At 40.0% G+C, this 18,080-nt stretch overlaps 1 protein-coding gene across 4 annotated transcripts in view; it reads right to left on the reverse strand.

The window, feature by feature from the left end:
• KCNQ5 (potassium voltage-gated channel subfamily Q member 5) overlaps positions 1–18,080 on the reverse strand; it is an 894,563-nt gene that overhangs the window by 210,949 nt on the left and 665,534 nt on the right. For all 4 annotated transcript variants that reach the window (XM_075340207.1, XM_075340208.1, XM_075340210.1 and 1 more), the window contains exon 7: positions 12,135–12,230. In XM_075340207.1, coding sequence (XP_075196322.1) covers positions 12,135–12,230 — 96 coding nt within the window. The remainder of the gene's footprint in view (positions 1–12,134; positions 12,231–18,080) is intronic.

Raw genomic sequence — 18,080 nt, forward strand, 5'->3', positions numbered from 1 at the left:
TAACTTGTCTAATTTTAATCCTCTTTCAGAAAACATTTTCCTTTAAAGTAGAAAAACAATCTGCGCTTTACTTACCAAGCCCAGGTCCAGGGCGGAGTCTTTGCTGCTCCCAATGTCTGTTGTCTGTGGTGCTGATGTCACGCTGACGGCCATACAGACAAAACCTGAGCACATCCACTCTGCCGATGTACATGGTATGAGCCACTCAGTGTCGCTGAGGTCAATGATTAGCTGCAGCGCCGTCAATGTTACATCAACTCAACAAACAACAGACACTGAACCTGAGCAGGGTAAGTAAAGCACAGTCTGTTTTTTTACTACTAATAGAGCTCACAGAAAAAACTTTCCCAAAATAGAACACCTTTAAAGAGAACCTGACATCTGATCCATGCTATTCTGACAAGCGGGTCCTTGGTGGTTTCCCTCTGGTCCAGAACAAGGTCCTAACAATGTGTTAATCATTCACACACTGGCACATAACGAGATCACATGTCCAAATTAATTAACCCACATGTATGAATGGGATCGAATCCTATTTATATGTTCATAGCACATGATTAAGAATAGTTCTCATCTGAAACGCTTTGGTTTTTTATGGATTTTTGTACAGGACACTTGATGTCTGAATTTTAACCCTTTTTTATTAAATTATTTTTTCTGCACATCGCAGTGATGGATTTTTTTTTGTTTGCTATAATGAAGTAATGCAATTTGTCAATATACTGTGTGCTTCAAATCAAAGCTTTCAAGATCTCTGCTTGTCAGTAAATGGAAACCTTTTTCTAGATTTCCAGAAACTGTGGAAGCAAGCAAATTAAACTGCAGGCTGATATATTTTCCTGGCAGAATTGTTCTTTAGTATTTGATGAAAAACTGGAAACAATAAAGGAATTTCTGTAACTAAGCTGCTTATCAAGCTAATGTATGGCGAGGTGCAGAAGAATAAGATTTGCCCAAGACCAGTTTCGATTTCATGGAAATGTTTAAGATGAATTAACAATACCCGAATAAATATTGTACAAAAAGTAACAGGTTCTCATTGGAATCTTTTAGCTATACAGTAGATATTCAAAACATTACCAGGCTATCATTAGACGTTTTTGTTTGCTTTTATTTTTTTAATGCTTTTGTTGATTTGTTTACTTTGAACATTATTTTTCCTTTTTAAATACTACATCTACAGACTTGTTACTGGAAACTATATGGCAGGGGTTGGGAACCTTTTTGGCTGAGAGAGCCATGAACACCACATATTTTAAATGTAATTCCATGAGAGCCATACTCACCAGGGGGAGCGGTGGTGGTGGAACAGCCGAGAAGGTCCTAGGAGGCAGGGTAGGCGATGCTGCGGGCACAGAGGAGGGGTGTCGCAGCTCAAGAGGATCAGTGTATGGACAGTCACGGATACTGTCATGACAATGGGCGCCATTGATCATCTAACGGGCTGCTTTGAATCTCACGCAGTTGATGAGATTGACTTCAAGAAAATGGTTGCGGTGCGTGCACAGATTAACACAATGGACTTCAAGAAAATAGCTGAAGAGTCCTATCTGTGCATGCGCTACTTCCGGGGCATTTTCTTGAAGTCTATCTCGTCAACTGTCAGAGATTCAAAGCAGCCTACAGTCCACCGGCTACTGCGGACTCGCTGCCGCAACACCCCACGAGTCCACAGTATCGTCAACAATAGGCCATATGCAGTTTGTAAGACACACTCCCATTTTCCCTCCAGTTTGGGGGGGGAAAAAGTACATCTTTCAAACCGGAAAATATGTTTTTTTTTTATTAAGTATTTGTCTGCAAGACAGATGCAGCCATTAAAGGAGCCACATCTGACTCACATGCCATAGGTTCCCGACTCCTGCTACATGGTGGGATACAAATGGTCTGGATGGCTGGAAAAATAATTACATGTTTTATAGTTTTATATCAGGATAATGTTATTTTGCTTTAATTATGTTATTATTTAAATATTGATGTTAATCCACTCCATTAATAAGACAAGTCCATAGATTTGCATCTTAAAGTATTTGCTATCATTAGTAACTATGTTTGTTTTCTAAAAATGTTGTTAATGTACCATGCAAACCATTTATTATCCAGATTACAGTTCAATACCATTTGAGCTATTAAGAAAGAAATCATTTAGTAGTCTACAATAATATTGGAAGTAAACATTTATAATTAGACAAAAAAAAAGTTTAGTTTTTTTTACACTTCACCAATCGTTCTTTGTCATTTCTGTTTGCTTTGGGCTATATAAATTTGTGCTTCTAGCTCCAGTGGTTGTAATTTTATATCCAGTGATTTTAGGGTATGTGATCTGGGTACATGGGAAAGAACCAAGCTTCTCTTATCTGGCAATGTATTTAGACACAGAGCCAGGGGAACAAACTAAATCTTTTATGCAGGGGATTGGCTTTATCTAAACAGCCTATAATCCTATGCCCTGACGGGGGTGTTGTTTATTTAACTAGATCATAGCTCTTGAATCTGGTAGACTAGTGGTGTCAATCAAACTAAATAAATGCATTTAATGGATACTACAAATTGCAGCGAAAATGAGCATTTACAGGGTACATATTATTACGTTATCATGTATGCCACTGATAACATACTGGTTATATCCAACTTATTAATTCATTGATTTTAAGTTGCAGGTATCTATGTTTATGCAACAACTACAGAGCATGAAAAATCTAGAAATGTATCCTTGGACGTAACTAAAATAAAGAATATGGTTATTAATTTCTATTCTATAATTTTTTTAATTCTTCATTGGTGTCTGGGAAAGCTTTGATTAAATACCATATGGAATAATGCAACTCTGAACTAATTGGTCTCCCTCTCAAAACTACCATGAAGGTGGCAGCTAGGACGATATTACTGCCTAACCACTACACTAATACCGCCACCATGTGTCAGTCTTTACACTGGTTGCCCATCTGTTACAGAATCCAATATGGATCACTCTTGCATGCAAAGCTCTTCTCAGCTCTGCACCACCCTACATCTCCTCCCTCATCTCTGTCTATCACCCTAACTATCCTCTTCGTTCCACTAATGACCTAAGACTAACATCCCCTATAATCTAAACCACCCACTCCCGTGTCCAGTACTTCTCTTGTGCTGCATCAATTTTGTGGAATGAGCTACCCTAGACAATCTGATTAATTCCTAGTATCCACAGTTTCCAGTGTGCACTAAAACACATTTCTTCAGATTGGCTTATCACTTCACCTCACTCATCTAACTATCTATTCTCTTTTTAACACACACTGTAGCTTTCTGTACCTGTACTTGTACAGATACTGGCTACTGCCAACTGGTTGATAACTATGACTATTGATAACTGGTTTTTGCAGCGTTATTTGAATGCCCATATTTATTATACTGACTGCTGGACTTTACATGACAAGCACTTTATTTTTACCCTTTACCTTTTGTGTTACCCCTATTTCCTCAAAGATTGGAAGCTAGCGAGTAGGGCCCTCACTCCTCTTGTTATACATTGAACTATGTGTTACTCTGTGACGTCTTATTTTGTCTGTACAAGTACCCTCTGAAGTGTAAAGTGCTGAAGAATATGTTGGCGCTAAAAAATAAAAGTCATTATAATTAATATGGTCAATGTAAAATTATATGTTGACTAGATTTTAGCAATAATATGGGCATTTGATAAAATGGTCATACTGAATGTAGTATGTGAACAAAGGGGATGAATGAGTATTTCATGGCCAATTTAGTTATCTCACAAACTCATCAAATATTTCCTGTAAATCGCCAGCTTAAGATTTAAAAATGGTAAATATTCAATTGATCTTGTGATAATGGTTGTTTAATAAGCTGGTGAGTGTGTTTCATTTACGCCAAATATATAATTGTGTCTAGTCACAGCTATTATAGGGAATCTGTCAGCAGATTTTTCCTATGTAAGCTGAAGCCAGCATGCTTTAGGGGTTAACACATAGAATTCAGTGATGCCTGTCTTGTCAATGTCCAAGCTGTTGTTTATGTGCTATGTTTGTTTAAGCAGCAGGACTTCTCATTGCTGGGACTGCAATATCACATGCACAACAGTCTGACATGCCCCCTCCTCTGATTGACCCCTCACTGTGAATGTACAATCTCTACAGCGAGTCTGGTGTCGATGGGGACAGCTCTTTCAGCACTTCTACGTGACTAAATTAAAAAATTCCGATTGTGTCAGAATGACTTCACTCAGTAATGTAAGTGACACATCGTTGGATTCATAATCTCCTTCCTTACATCATGCTGCTCTCAGATGAGGCAGCAAAAACCTGCTCGCAGATTCCCTTTAAGCATCAGGTAGCACAAGCTCATAGAAGGTGACCTCTAACGTCCAAAACAGAACTGATCCTGAATGTTTCTGCTTTCAATTCCCTCTCATATGTGCCAAACTAACCGGGGAACTGTGTCAAAATGGGCAGAGCTGGGATGGAGCCTGGGTGAGGTGGCGTGACAACACCCACGAAATTTATCAATAGCTGCACCGTTTTTTATGCCAGAAATGTTATTTCGGTAGCATTTCTGTCGAGATCCACAGTGATCCACTCCACCAAGGTGTATCGAATTCATTAAGATGCGTAGACCTCTTAATGAATTTGATAAATCCAACTTCAAAAACACTCCTTCATTAAGATTGGCATGTACAATGCAGGTCTTAAATTGGTGGTCTGAAACTAACATTGATTTTAATAATAAATGTCTATTTATTGTAATAATCTAATCACTTTTCTAATAGACTTCAGTTAAAAAATTCCTACCATTCCATCAGTAATCTATTTAACTGTTTTGTTTTATGTTTTTGTTTAATTTTTACTGTTTTCATTTTGATGGCATTTCTTTTGAGAATCCTTAGTGCATAATGGGATACTCAAATGGGACATCATCAGGGTGAATCTGCTGCTGTTCCCACCCTAACATGAAGCATGAGAGAAATGTTTGTTTCAGGGATTGGGATTGTCCCTGCTCTCCTGAGCATGTGTCGGTTGTCAATTCTGATGTACTATCAGTACAATATCATTCGTCACTGTGCGATATTCCTTTTCAATGCACAGTGACAGTGCACTCCTCACCGGCTCTAATGAAAAGTGGCAGGCCGACAAGAAAGTGCACTGTCATTGCACATTGTAAGGAGACAATACAATGACAGAGACCAGCCCCACTCCCCCAAATAAGTTTCAGGGGCCAGGACTGGTCTCTGCTCATCACATTCTAAACATATTTACAAGGATGACTTTGTTTTTAAAAAAAAAATGACTATTTTTCATTCAGAATAAATCACTTTATCATTATTACTCGAAAGTACAATTGTCAAAATATACTATTTTCAAAATATGTAACATAATATAAATTGATGCTATTGCCTGATATATTTTCTTAAATCTTGCTTTTAGTAAAGGTGCTTTTGATCTTTAATTGGGTTTTCAACTTATTAAACTCTAATTGATGAGCCATGTAGTCGTGATGTCATAGCTGCAACCAGTAAATCGAGACTGGAGCATCAGTGGAGAGCTGGTTCTCGACTGAGTGAAAGTTGGGTAGAATTTTATTTATTATTTTAATAAAGGGATGGCCATAAAAGACCAAAAAGTTATAAGAGGTCATAACCATTGAAATGTTTACTTTGTGCAATTCCTGCCTAACATTTCATCATAACTACTGTGCTATATATGATGAAAACTGGTCATATACTTCTAATCTCCCTGACAATTACTGTTTATAGGATACCAGTGTGTGCTCTGAACCAATACTGTGACCAGTTACAGGAATTGTGATGGGTGACAAGCCTTCCCTTTTCTGTGCATTACAGATCCGTGTAATTCAGTTATTTCTTGTCAGACTCATATTTGACTTTTCTTGAAGTCCATATTTTAGATGGGTTCTGTATGATGACAAAAGAGCAATGCCATTTTCTCCTTTGTCCTCTATACCGTGTGTCCACCCATATCCTGTCCACCGCCATTAACTTGAGAAACGGCGACAGCTATAGGCATAGAAGTGGTGTCTAGGTTTAGTAAAGTAGGCATGCGCTATGCAATGAAACCACCTATAGGCCACTTGGTGGAAACCAACGGAGTTAGCATTTTTATCTCGAAAATGGAATAAGATAGAGAAAAAAGTGAATTACAAAGTTGTAGGGCATCATCAATTCAATACAAATCGACATCTTGCATACAGAAATGCTATGATTAGAACGTGTAAAACTCCCAAGGCTGCGGACGTGAATTGATATCTCATGGAGACCTTCCTACAAGTCATTGGGTATGGTGGCTGTGTGGAGTGGCCTCCATGCTCACCTGACCTGACCCCATTGGACTTTCTTCTGTGAGGTCACATCAAACAGCAGGTGTATGCGACCCTTCCACCAATATTGCAGAACTTACAACGTCGTATCACAGATGCTTATGCAAACATGTCACCTACCATTTTACACAACGTGCAGCAAATACAGTATGCTGCCCAGAGTCCAGATGTGCATTGCAGCTGATGGTGGCCACTTTGAGCATCAAAGTTAAATGAGCGCCATATGTGTGACCAGCATTCAATGTTTTGGGGGTTCATGAGTTTCATATCATAGCATTTCTGTATGCAAGGTGTCTACTAATAACTCCGTTGTTTTCCACCAGGTGGCGCTATAGGTGGTTTCATTGTGTAGTGCATGGCTACTGTGTTTTTCCAAAAATAAGCCCTCCCCCAAAATAAGCTCTAGCAGGGATTTTCAGCATTTTTGGAGCAAGGCTTAAATCTAAACCCTCCCTCGAAAATAAGCCCTAGTCGTGGTTCAGTAATGAAGTGTCCATGCAGCTAAAAAAGATAAAGATACTGCAGGACACTTCATTATAGACAGCGGCACCCTGCAATCACTCACCCGATGTTGAGCGGCAGGACCTGCCGTGATCGCACCACTGCACACATCAGCTCTCACCCACACACATCAGCTCTCACCCGCACACATCAGCTCTCACTCGCACACATCAGCTCTCACTCGCAAACATCAGCTCTCACTCGCAAACATCAGCTCTCACTCGCACACATCAGCTCTCATTCGCACACATCAGCTCTCATTCGCACACATCAGCTCTCATTCGCACACATCAGCTCTCATTCGCACACATCAGCTCTCACTCGCATACATCAGCTCTCACTCGCACACATCAGCTCACACCCGCACACATCAGCTCTCACACACAAACATCCGATCTCACACAAACACAATCAGATCACACATACAAACATCCGATCTCACACACACAAACATCGGATCACACACACATTGCATCACACACTTACTGACCACATCCAGCGACACCGATTTCTTCGGGCCGGCAGAATACTGAGAGGCTGTGCAGTGCAGCGCAAGGACCTGCGGCCAGACACGTGACTTCCTCCTATCATTCCTTTTGGCCAGAAGTATTCGGTAAGGCTGGATTGTGTGTCAGCGTGTGTGTGTGTGTATCAGCATGTGTCAGCGTCAGTCAACAGCAGGGGAGGACGGCGTGCAGCAACCACCAGAGATCACAGGAAGGACCTGGGAGCCACGCAGACGTCCGGGTCTGGTAAGTATGAGTCTCCTGGTAAGGGGGGGGGGGGAATCTGCTTTTTTGGGGGGGTAAACTTACCCCCAACCATGCTTCTCCAAAATTAAGACCTCCTCCAAAAATAAGCCCTAGTGCTTTTTTTGGGGGGTAAAAAAAGTATAAGACAGTGTCTTATTTTTGGAAAAACACGGTACTTTAATATATCTAAACACCACTTCTATGCCCATAGCTGCTGCCGTTCTCAAGTTAATGGCGGTGGACAGGATGTGGGTGGACACACTGTATACATAAACGATTTAACTGAAGCAATCTATAATATGGAGCAGAGTGAATATTAAAGGGTTTTCTGTATACTCCACGTAACCTCTGCTGGATGTGACATCTAAAAACCAGAACAAGATCCTACCTCCCATTAAAACTATTAATTTATTGGATATATCTAAAACCCAAGAAAAAAATATACTCAATAATTCAGGGAATTTACTTGACCAACATATACTCTATGTAATCAAAGATATAGATTGGGGACATAAGAGTTAAAAAGGTTGTCTACTACTTGGACATTGGTGGCTTATCCTTAGGATAGGCAATCAATATCTGATTGGTTGGGGTATCACTCCCGACACCTCCGCCAATCAGCTGTTCTTGGTGACAGCGGCTGAAACTGCTCAGTTATGGAGCTACACAGCACAGATCTGTCAGTGGCTGTAGCTGGGAACCGGGCATCCACCCTCTATTCAAATAAATAAGGGGCAAACATGCAGCTCCATTCTGTCGATGGAACTGCACATTAACCAGACATTGCTCACCTATCCTAAGGGGTACTTTATACGCTGCGACATCGCTAGCATCGGCTAGCGATATCCAGCGCGATAGTACCCGCCCCCGTCGCACATGCGATATGTGTTGATTGCTGCCATAGCGAACATTATCGCTACGGCAGCGTCACGCGCACATACCTGCTTGGCGACGTCGCTGTGACTGCCAAACAATCCCTCCTTCAAGGGGGAGGTGCATTCGGCGTCACAGCGACGTCACCGCGACGTTACTAATCGGCCGGCCAATAGAAGCGGAAGGGTGGAGATGAGCGGGACATAACATCCCGCCCACCTTCTCCCTTCCGCATTGCCGTCGGGATGCAGGTAAGGAGATGTTTGTCGCTCCTGCGGGTTAACACACAGCGATGTGTGGACCTGCAGGAACGACAAACAACATCGTACCTGCGGTCGATCTGACATTATGGAAATGAACGACGTTACACAGATCAGCGATATTGTACGCTTCTGTGCTCGTTCATCATCGCACCTAGGATTTACACGTTGCGATGTCGCTACCGGCGCCGGATGTGCGTCACTAACGACGTGACCCCGACGATATAGTGGTAGCGATGTCGCAACGTGTAAAGGATACACCATCAATGTTAAATTAGTGGACAATCTCTTTAAATTGTATAGTATAAATTAGGGTAGGTGAGGGAATGACAGTATGAATATTGTGGACAATACCACAGCACTTTACCCTATAAATCACTAATACAAAACCCTACCTAGCTGTGAAGGTCAACACACTATATACCGTAGTAGATGATAATGGTGCCCCCGCTCAACAGAGTCTGTGGCCTACCTGCCATAAATGATACTATACAATTTACCTCTTGTGTCCCTAATCTATATCTTTGATTGCATAGAGTATATGTTGGTCAAGTAAATTGTCAGAATTATTGAGAATATTTTTGACTTGGGTTTTAACTATATTCACAACTTCATTGCTTTGGTTTTTGATAATTGACCCTCTAAGAGCATATCTAATGTTGCCTTTAGTTCTCTGAACATGGCACTTACTAATATATATTGGATCTTCTCCTTTGTGAAAAAAAATTCTTACAATAAAGTGGACAAAACAGCAATTTACACATTGAGTTTTTGATGCAGAGAAAAAAAAATCAAAGACAAGAGTGCATTTGGAAGAAATAAAAATATATAAAGGAATATTCACACATACCGGAGCAGATTTGTCAAAATTTGCCAATAATTCTGTGACTAAAAATCAGCTTTCTGTGCATGGTGTTTCCAGTATATCTACAGTGTGTGCATGGAAGTTCAGAAGTTGGATAGGACTAGCGCTATATTGTCTGAAACATATATGTCAGGGTGACTGTACCCTAAACTTTTATTATCCTAATACTGTAATGCTGAATACAAAAGAGAGGAGATGCTGACGCCTCCTGGAAATGAAAGAGGTTTTTCCACTGAATACATTTATCACCTCTCTACAGAATAGGTGATAAATTGGAAGGTCACTGGGTGTCCAGTGTGACTACTGCTTCATTAACTTCTATGGGACTGATGGAATGGTTATATCTATCAGTTCTATAGAAGTGAATGGAGCAGTAATAAAACAAATGCACTACTGCTCACATGACACAGATTAATGTGGGACTCCCATTTTCAGGATTGACGACCAGACCCCAAGATCATACCTTTATGGAAAGGGGATTTAGTGGGAAACTCTCTTAAGATTTGTTTGGTGCATATTTATAAACAAGAATAAAACATCATCTTGTGCACATTCAATGAACAATAAAGATCATTTCACTTAGAATTATTTAAAGTTTAAAATTATTTAAACAAAATTAAGAGAAAAATACTTTTAAGATACTAATGCATCACGAAGATTTTAGCGCTGCACATAAATAATAGCATCTTAGTGACAGCAAGAAAAGGAGGCAAAAAGTAAAAAATACATATTTACACATTTTTAAAGAGGACCCGTCACCAAGTTAAAAGTCGGCGGTTTTTGCTTTTGTATTATTTCTGCTGCTCCTCTAAGTAACTTTTATTTAGTCTGCCATATGGTTCTATAGATATGTGCTCTTTTTATTTAGTGCTAGTTTGTATGGTCTTTACAAAGAAGCATTGCTCGCAGGGTAGTAATACAAAGCAGCATAAAGACTCCAAGGAACCCTGTGAGCCCCACCATTTTGTAAAGACAATATATATTCGCACTAAATAAAATTTAATGTTATGGGGAAGAATCAACAACAAGTGGGACACAATTGTGAAGTCGAATACTTTCGCAAGGCACTGTATCTCTGGATTCATATTGCAAACAAAAAAAAATAATAAACAAAATCGGAGATACTTGGGAAAGGAGTGGAAATAAAACAAGTTCAAAACTGCCCACTTTTGACTCTGGTCACATGTCCTCTTTAAGGAGGGAGGGGGAGACAAGGGGGCTGAGCTTTTCCTGCTTTCGATATTTTAGTAGTTAATACAAACAGTAAGTGGATAGGTAAATAGAAGTTAGAGTAGTATGAATGAGTTCTTGCTCACAAGAGCATATACCATGGCCGAATGTTATTCGAGGTGTTATCGGATAGTACTTGGACCAATGTTATATTTATAAGCAGTGCAGTTCTGTGATTCTTTTTTCATGCTGATTCGGCATCAGAAAAGAATTGCAACATGTTGCGAGTGCTTCCATAAATCAGATCACGCACACCCATACAAGTCTATGGGTGCTTGTGAAACATCCGAGTGCAGTCCAATATATGCCGACACAGACAATGGAGAAGATGGAAAGAATAATCTCTCCATGTTCTTTGCGCCTGTTCCCCGATTCTTGCATGTAAGAAAATCAGATCACAGTAAGATGACACTCAGTTGGCATTCATAGCAGAGTTTGAGCTGTCATTTCCAAATTGCATCAGATTCTCTCGCTTGAGAACATCAATGGAGGCTGTACGCCAGTGTGACCCTGGCCTTAGAGTTATTGTGGCCACCCCAGCATTAGAGATGTTTTTACCATTTATGGAGTGTGCTATTTTATCCAAGGCAAGTCCCTAAGAACAAGATGTAATGGTAAATTGTTGAGCTTGATGTGTTATAGCCAACTGTGGCAAACCCACCTTATTGGTGAATATTTTTGACCATTCATATTGTGCAATTTACTGTAAGATGTGAATTGACATCTTCTAATAAGTGTCAGTCCACTGGCAAATGTTTCCAGACCAATGAAAATGTATTTATTAAAAATAGTTTGTTATACATGTAACACCAATATTTTAGTAATCTTTTGTTGTAATTTTTATTGTGCAATTATACTTTAGACATTTTTATATCACTATGAATCTTTACAATATGCAAAGACAATGAGGCATATCTATGAAGTTAAATGTCCTAGCATTCTGGTGGAATTTGCGCCCAAAATGTTTTTATTGATGAGCACCATATCTATGATGTGTTTTCGACATTTTGAACAACTTATGTAACTAGGGAGCAAGCCACTGCTGAAAGGATGTGGCTTATCAGGACAGCGGAGTGACTTAACACACGACACCATGAGCAACTATTGTAAAGCAACTAATAAGTGATGTAAACTTAGACTAGACAGTCTTAAAATTGGGCAGATTTATCAAACATCACTTTGATAACATTTGGCAAATTTTATGACTGTCTAATTTACACTGACTAAGAAATAGACAGTTATGATTGATATGCCCCAATGTATATAAATGCAGTACTGTATATACATGTTCTAGTATTGATTAAGACATATCTGAAATCTCACCTGAATTAAACTAGCTGCAGGATTTCTCCTTTTTTCAAAGTGCTTCTGTCGATGTTGTTCCTGAACTTTTAAGGCAAATCCTGAACCAAGAATTCCCTGAAAGGTACAGAATTTTTAGCATTTATAAGAATCTTCACAGTAGAAGTGGCTTCTTCTATGCTTGTCAGAGGATTACTAATGTTTTTTTCTGTGACAAGTAGAAAAGAAAGCAATTTTCAATATCTGACATACAAAATAGCTGCAATCATTTGGTCACCCATATCATTGGGGAACTTGGTTTTGGGACTGAGCACGTGTGACCATCAACACTAAAGATATTAGGCATATTTTCTGAGAAGAAAGACCACCATTGAGCCACAAAATGCATGTAAAAACTGTAGAGTGTCACGGGGCGGTAGTCGTGGTCAAAGGATTGACTCCAAATGCCTCGGCACGCTACATGAAACACTCAGTCCAGGCTGGGTGTGTGGATTTGTGCTTTGTCAGCCATGTGTTCATGTAGGTCGCATGCTGCCACTGTTCTTCGCTGGCCAGCTCAGGAGAACATCAGTCCAACTTATACAACATTTCCTTACTTAATGGTTCCGAGAGTTCTTCAGTTACAACTTCACACAGGAAATAGCAGGCACATAACTTCCAATACATTCTAATTTTACAGCACATCATCAGACATATATTCAGCTCCCACTGGGTTTATTTCAATGTTGCTGGCCCTGTAAATACCAGCACAACCCAGCCTAACACAACATTACAATTTGTGACAGTCATCCTTTCTTCTAGCGGGTCCAATTCTAGTTTCTTAATGTTCCACTCGTGACCAGAGTAAATCCTTATGCTCCCACACGCTCGGGGACAATCCACTCGGGTAGTTGATTACGTTCACATCAGTGAAGATAATCCGGTGCCTTGACAGTAAAGGGGCATGGCCGTTAGTCTATACTCTGACCCTCAAACAAACAGCCCTAGACTGGAGGAGCCGGTCTCTAGCCCTTTCGTTGTTCTCGTTTGATGCTTAAACCAAAAATCGAGGATCACGTTATCTCCATTTTGGTGTCTCTTCTACCTCCTGCGGTAAGTCACTTAATGCATATGGCCTCTACAGCCTGTAGACTTACTAAACAGTAGGTCTTAACTCCACTTCTCCTCAGTGATGAACTGTCTCCTTTCCCTATATACTAACTACTCCCATGGTGGCTTAGTCCCAACACTTAACTTTTACTGACCGTATAGTTTGACAACTTCATAAACAAGTACTATGCAACAGATTACCACATACAATACTCACTATACCTTACATTACATATCACATTGTCAACATTACATATCACAAGTTACACATTACAAGTCACATGACCAAACATTCTCAAAAGATGCAGGACACTTTTCACATTACACGACACAACAATAAAATGATGCAATTGGTATTTTCTTGAGCAGGGATGCGACAGCTATAGTCCATGAAGACTATAGTGATCATGGAGCTTTTTCCAATTCCAATGAAATTGTGCTTTGCTCCATATAACAGAGAAATTTAATATAATGGAGCAATCACATAAACCCTTAGAAAATTGACAGGCACAGTATTCTTTTATCCCTTTTATCTGCTTCAGCAATGTCTCCCTCTGTCGCCAAGTGCAGTCATATTATGTCACAGCCAATATCACTGGCTGGTATGTCAGGGACTTGTAGTGTTGCTCAGCCAGACAGGATGAATTTGTATGTTGTCCAGCAGCTCAGCAGTTATAATCAGCTGCCTGCTGTGTCCAATGGGGCAGAACCGCATCCTACTTAAACTCCCTAACAAATTTGTGCTTGGTTTACTCCCTGAAGTGCTGTGCTATTGTTGTATTTATCCCGTTTTTTACCTAGCTTGTAATCATGTCTTTGTCTGTCTCCATGATCCAATGGATCTGACCTTAGCTTGTCTAACTTTGATTTTGACTGTTCTCATGTTATCTGACCCAGGCTATTCCTCAGACTATGTTATTGCCTTCTGATTCTGCCCCTTATGTTACTGACCCAACTACTTTGACTATCCTTGCTTCAGGCTTGCTTTTCTGACTTGCAAATACTTTATGGATGCAACCCAAGGGTCCCGGTTGTAAGTCTGGATCCTTGCGTGAAGGCGAAGATTCCTTTAGCATCTGCTAAGCAAAGTGGCTAGTGCCAAGTGTGTTTGAGGTTGCCTTTCTGAGCTGACAACATAAGACAGGCTTTACAAGCATTGCGTTGTACCTCAAAGTCTTTTAATGTGCTAATGATTTGTACTATCAAAACAAGAAAGATTTCCACAATGTTTGCTGTTGCCTTCAATCAAACAATAATTTTAATAAGTGACTGACAGAAATTGGAAATTAAATTTTAGAGGCCAAAATAAAAATAAATATGTAGTTCTGTATCTTTTTTAAGAACTTAAATATTATCACACACTTACTCCCTTCTAGAAGCTTCAAGAAATCTGCTGCCATGTAAAATTACCTTCTTCCTGCTTAATTGACTGACTTTTCCCAGTTTAACTCTGGTACTATGTTCTAACTTCCATTTTCAATTAAATTGGTCTCAAATAAGCAAAATAAACTATAATGTTGTATCTTGTGGCCTCATTAAATAAAAACATTTCAAACAATCATTGATTAAAAAATATATTCAATATTGGAGGTCTCTGTTGGACAAAGGCTAACATGAGTGAGAAATCACCAGCCATCTGAAAGACATATATTTACTTCATTGATTAGTACACAAGGGTTATTTTTTTTTTTTAGAAACAAACAAACATTCATTGTATTTTATGAAAAGAGTATAAGAATAACAAAGAAAATATTGTTTTATAAACTGTAAAAGGATAAATATTATAGTGTATGATAGCTGTAGTGGTCTTATGTATTCCATATGTGCCATAATAAATGGCCAAGGAGCTACTAATTTAAAGGGTTATCTAATTAATGTCTTTTGAGGAATTTCTAATATAAATACATACAACTTCCTTTGTATTTAGCATAGTGTAATCATCTTCAGGTATCAGTAGTCGTCCTTGGTCCTTGCAGTTCCGCTACTGCCTTGACTGATTGGCTCATTTCAACTGTTAAAACAGTATTTATCTCTCCTTATGTTACGACCGCAACCAGAAATAGGTCTGGCTTTGCAATTGAAATGAACCAATTAGCCAGCCCCCATCACACGCACAGAAGTCTTAAGGCCCAGTCATACTAAACAACTTACCAGCGATCCCAACAACGATACAACCTGATAGGGATCGCTGGTAAGTTGCTAGGAGGTCGCTGGTGAGATGTCACACTAAGCGATGCTCCAGCGCTCCCACCAGCAACCTGACCTGGCAGGGATCGCTGGAGCGTTGCTGGTGAGCTGTCACACAGGCAGATCTCACCAACAACCAGTGACCAGCCCCCAGCGCCGCGTGGAAGCGATGCTGCGCTTGGTAACTAAGGTAAATATCGGGTAACCAACCCGATATTTACCTTGGTTACCAGCGCACACCGCTTAGCGCTGACTCCCTGCACACCTAGCCACAGTACATATCGGGTTAATTACCCGATGTGTACTCTGCTACGTGTGCAGGCAGCAGGAGCCGGCTTCTGTGGACGCTGGTAACCACAGTAAACATTGGGTAACCAAGAAGCCCTTACCTTGGTTACCCGATATTTACCTTCGTTACCAGCGTCCGCTCTCACACTGCCAGTGCCGGCTCCTTGTTCCCTGCACTCCTAGCCACAGTACACATCGGGTTAATTACCCGATGTGTACTGTGGCTACGTGTGCACAGAGCAGGGAGCCAGCACTGGCAGTGTGAGAGCGGACGCTGGTAACGAAGGTAAATATCGGGTAACCAAGGTAAGGGCTTCTTGGTTAACCGATGTTTACCGTGGTTACCAGCGTCCGCAGAAGCCGGCTCCTGCTGCCTGCACATTTAGTTGTTGCTCTGTCGCTGTCACACACTGCGATGTGTGCTTCACAGCAGGAGAGCAACAACTAAAAAATGGCCCAGGACATTCAGCAACAACCAACGACCTCACAGCAGGGGCCAGGTTCTTGCTGGATGTCACACACAGCAACATCGCTAGCAACATCGCTGCTACGTCACAAAAGTTGTTCATTAGCAGCGATGTTGCTAGCGATGTTGTTTAGTGTGACGGGGCCTTTATAAATAATTTTATTGACTTGGACAACCTCTGTAAAGTGATTAATTTAGTAGAACAACCCTTTCCAAGCCCTTGCATTACTTTAAACATATCGACATCTTAAACTGCCCCATTTCGAGCCAGACCAGATTAAACACCAGCTCGTTCAATGTGTAGTGGCCATTAGTGAGAACTGAAGGTTAGCTTCTACAGGATATACAGTTGAAACCAGAAGTTTCCATCCACTATCTAAAAAGACAAATCTGCATATTTTTCTCACTATCTGACATGAACTCAGAATAAATCTTTCCTGTTTTAGGTTTTAGGGTTTTAGGAACCAAAATAATTTATATTTGCCAAATGCCAGAATAATGATGGAGAGAGAATGTTTAATGCATTTTTATTTCTTTCTGCAAAGTCAAAAGTTTACATACAATAATAGTACTATGCCTTTAAACAATATAGGACAGCCAATATGATGATGTTATGTCTTTGGAAGCTTTTGATAGGTTTATTGGCAACATCTGAGTTAATTAGACACACATCTGTGGATGTATTGTCATGCACACCTGAAACACACTGCTTCTTTGTGTAGCATCATGGGAAAGTCAAAAGAAATCAGCCAAGATCTCAGGAAGAGAATTGTGGACTTGCACAAGTCTTGTTCATCCTTGGGTGCAATTTCCAGATACCTGAAGGTGCCTTGTTCATCTGTACAAACAATTATACACAAGTACAAACAAGATGGGAATGTCCACCCATACTGCTCAGGAAGAAAATGAGTTCTTTGTACCAGAGATGAATGTGCTTTAGTCAGACATGTGCATAACAGCCCAAGAGCAAAAGACCTTATGAAGATTCTGGCAATAGCTGGTAAGATTGTATCATTATCCAGAGTGAAACTAGTACTGTATCAACATGGGCTGAAAGGCCAATCTGCTGGGAGAAGCTATTACTTCAAAAGAAACATAAAAAAGCCAATGTTTGCAAACGCACAAAGGAAAAAAGATCTTAATTTTTGGAGACATGTCCTGTGGTCTGACTAAATTAAAATTTGAACTGTTTGGACATAATTACCATCATTTATATTTGGAGGAAAAAGGGAGAAGCTTTGAAGCCTAAGAATACCATCCCAAACATGGGGGTGGCAGCATCATGTTGTGAGATTGTTTTACTGCAGGAGGGACTGGTGCACTTCATAAAATAGATGGCATCATTAGGGAAGAAGACTATGTGGCAATACTGAAGCAACATCTCATGACATCAGCCAGGAACATAAAGCTTAGAGGTAAATGGATCTTACAAATGGACAATGACCAGAAGCATACTGCCAAAGGGGTTACAAACTGGCTTAAGGATAACAAAGTCAATGTTTTGGTGCGGCCATCACAAAACCCTGATCGCAAACCTATTGAAAATTCATGGGCAAAGCTGAAAAGGCAGGCTCAAGCAAGGTGACCTACAAACATGGCTCAGTTACATCAGTTCTGTCAGGATGAATGGGCCCAAATTCCTACCAACTATTGTGAGAAGCTTGTGGAAGGGTATCCAAAACATTTGACCCAAGTCATACAGTTTAAGAGCAATGGTACAGATACTAATGAAATGTATGTAAACTTTAGACTTTACAGAAAGTAATAAAAATGCCTTAAAACATTCCTCTATAATTATTCTGGCATTTGGCAAATATAAATAATTTTGGTTCCTAATTGACATAAAATGGGAAAGGTTTATTCTGATTTCATGTCAGAGAGTGAGAAAAACATTCATATGTGTCTTTTTAGATAGTGTATGTAAACTTCTGGTTTCA

This window comes from Anomaloglossus baeobatrachus, chromosome 3 (genome assembly GCF_048569485.1).
Source record: "Anomaloglossus baeobatrachus isolate aAnoBae1 chromosome 3, aAnoBae1.hap1, whole genome shotgun sequence".
Classification (NCBI taxonomy): domain Eukaryota; kingdom Metazoa; phylum Chordata; class Amphibia; order Anura; family Aromobatidae; genus Anomaloglossus; species Anomaloglossus baeobatrachus.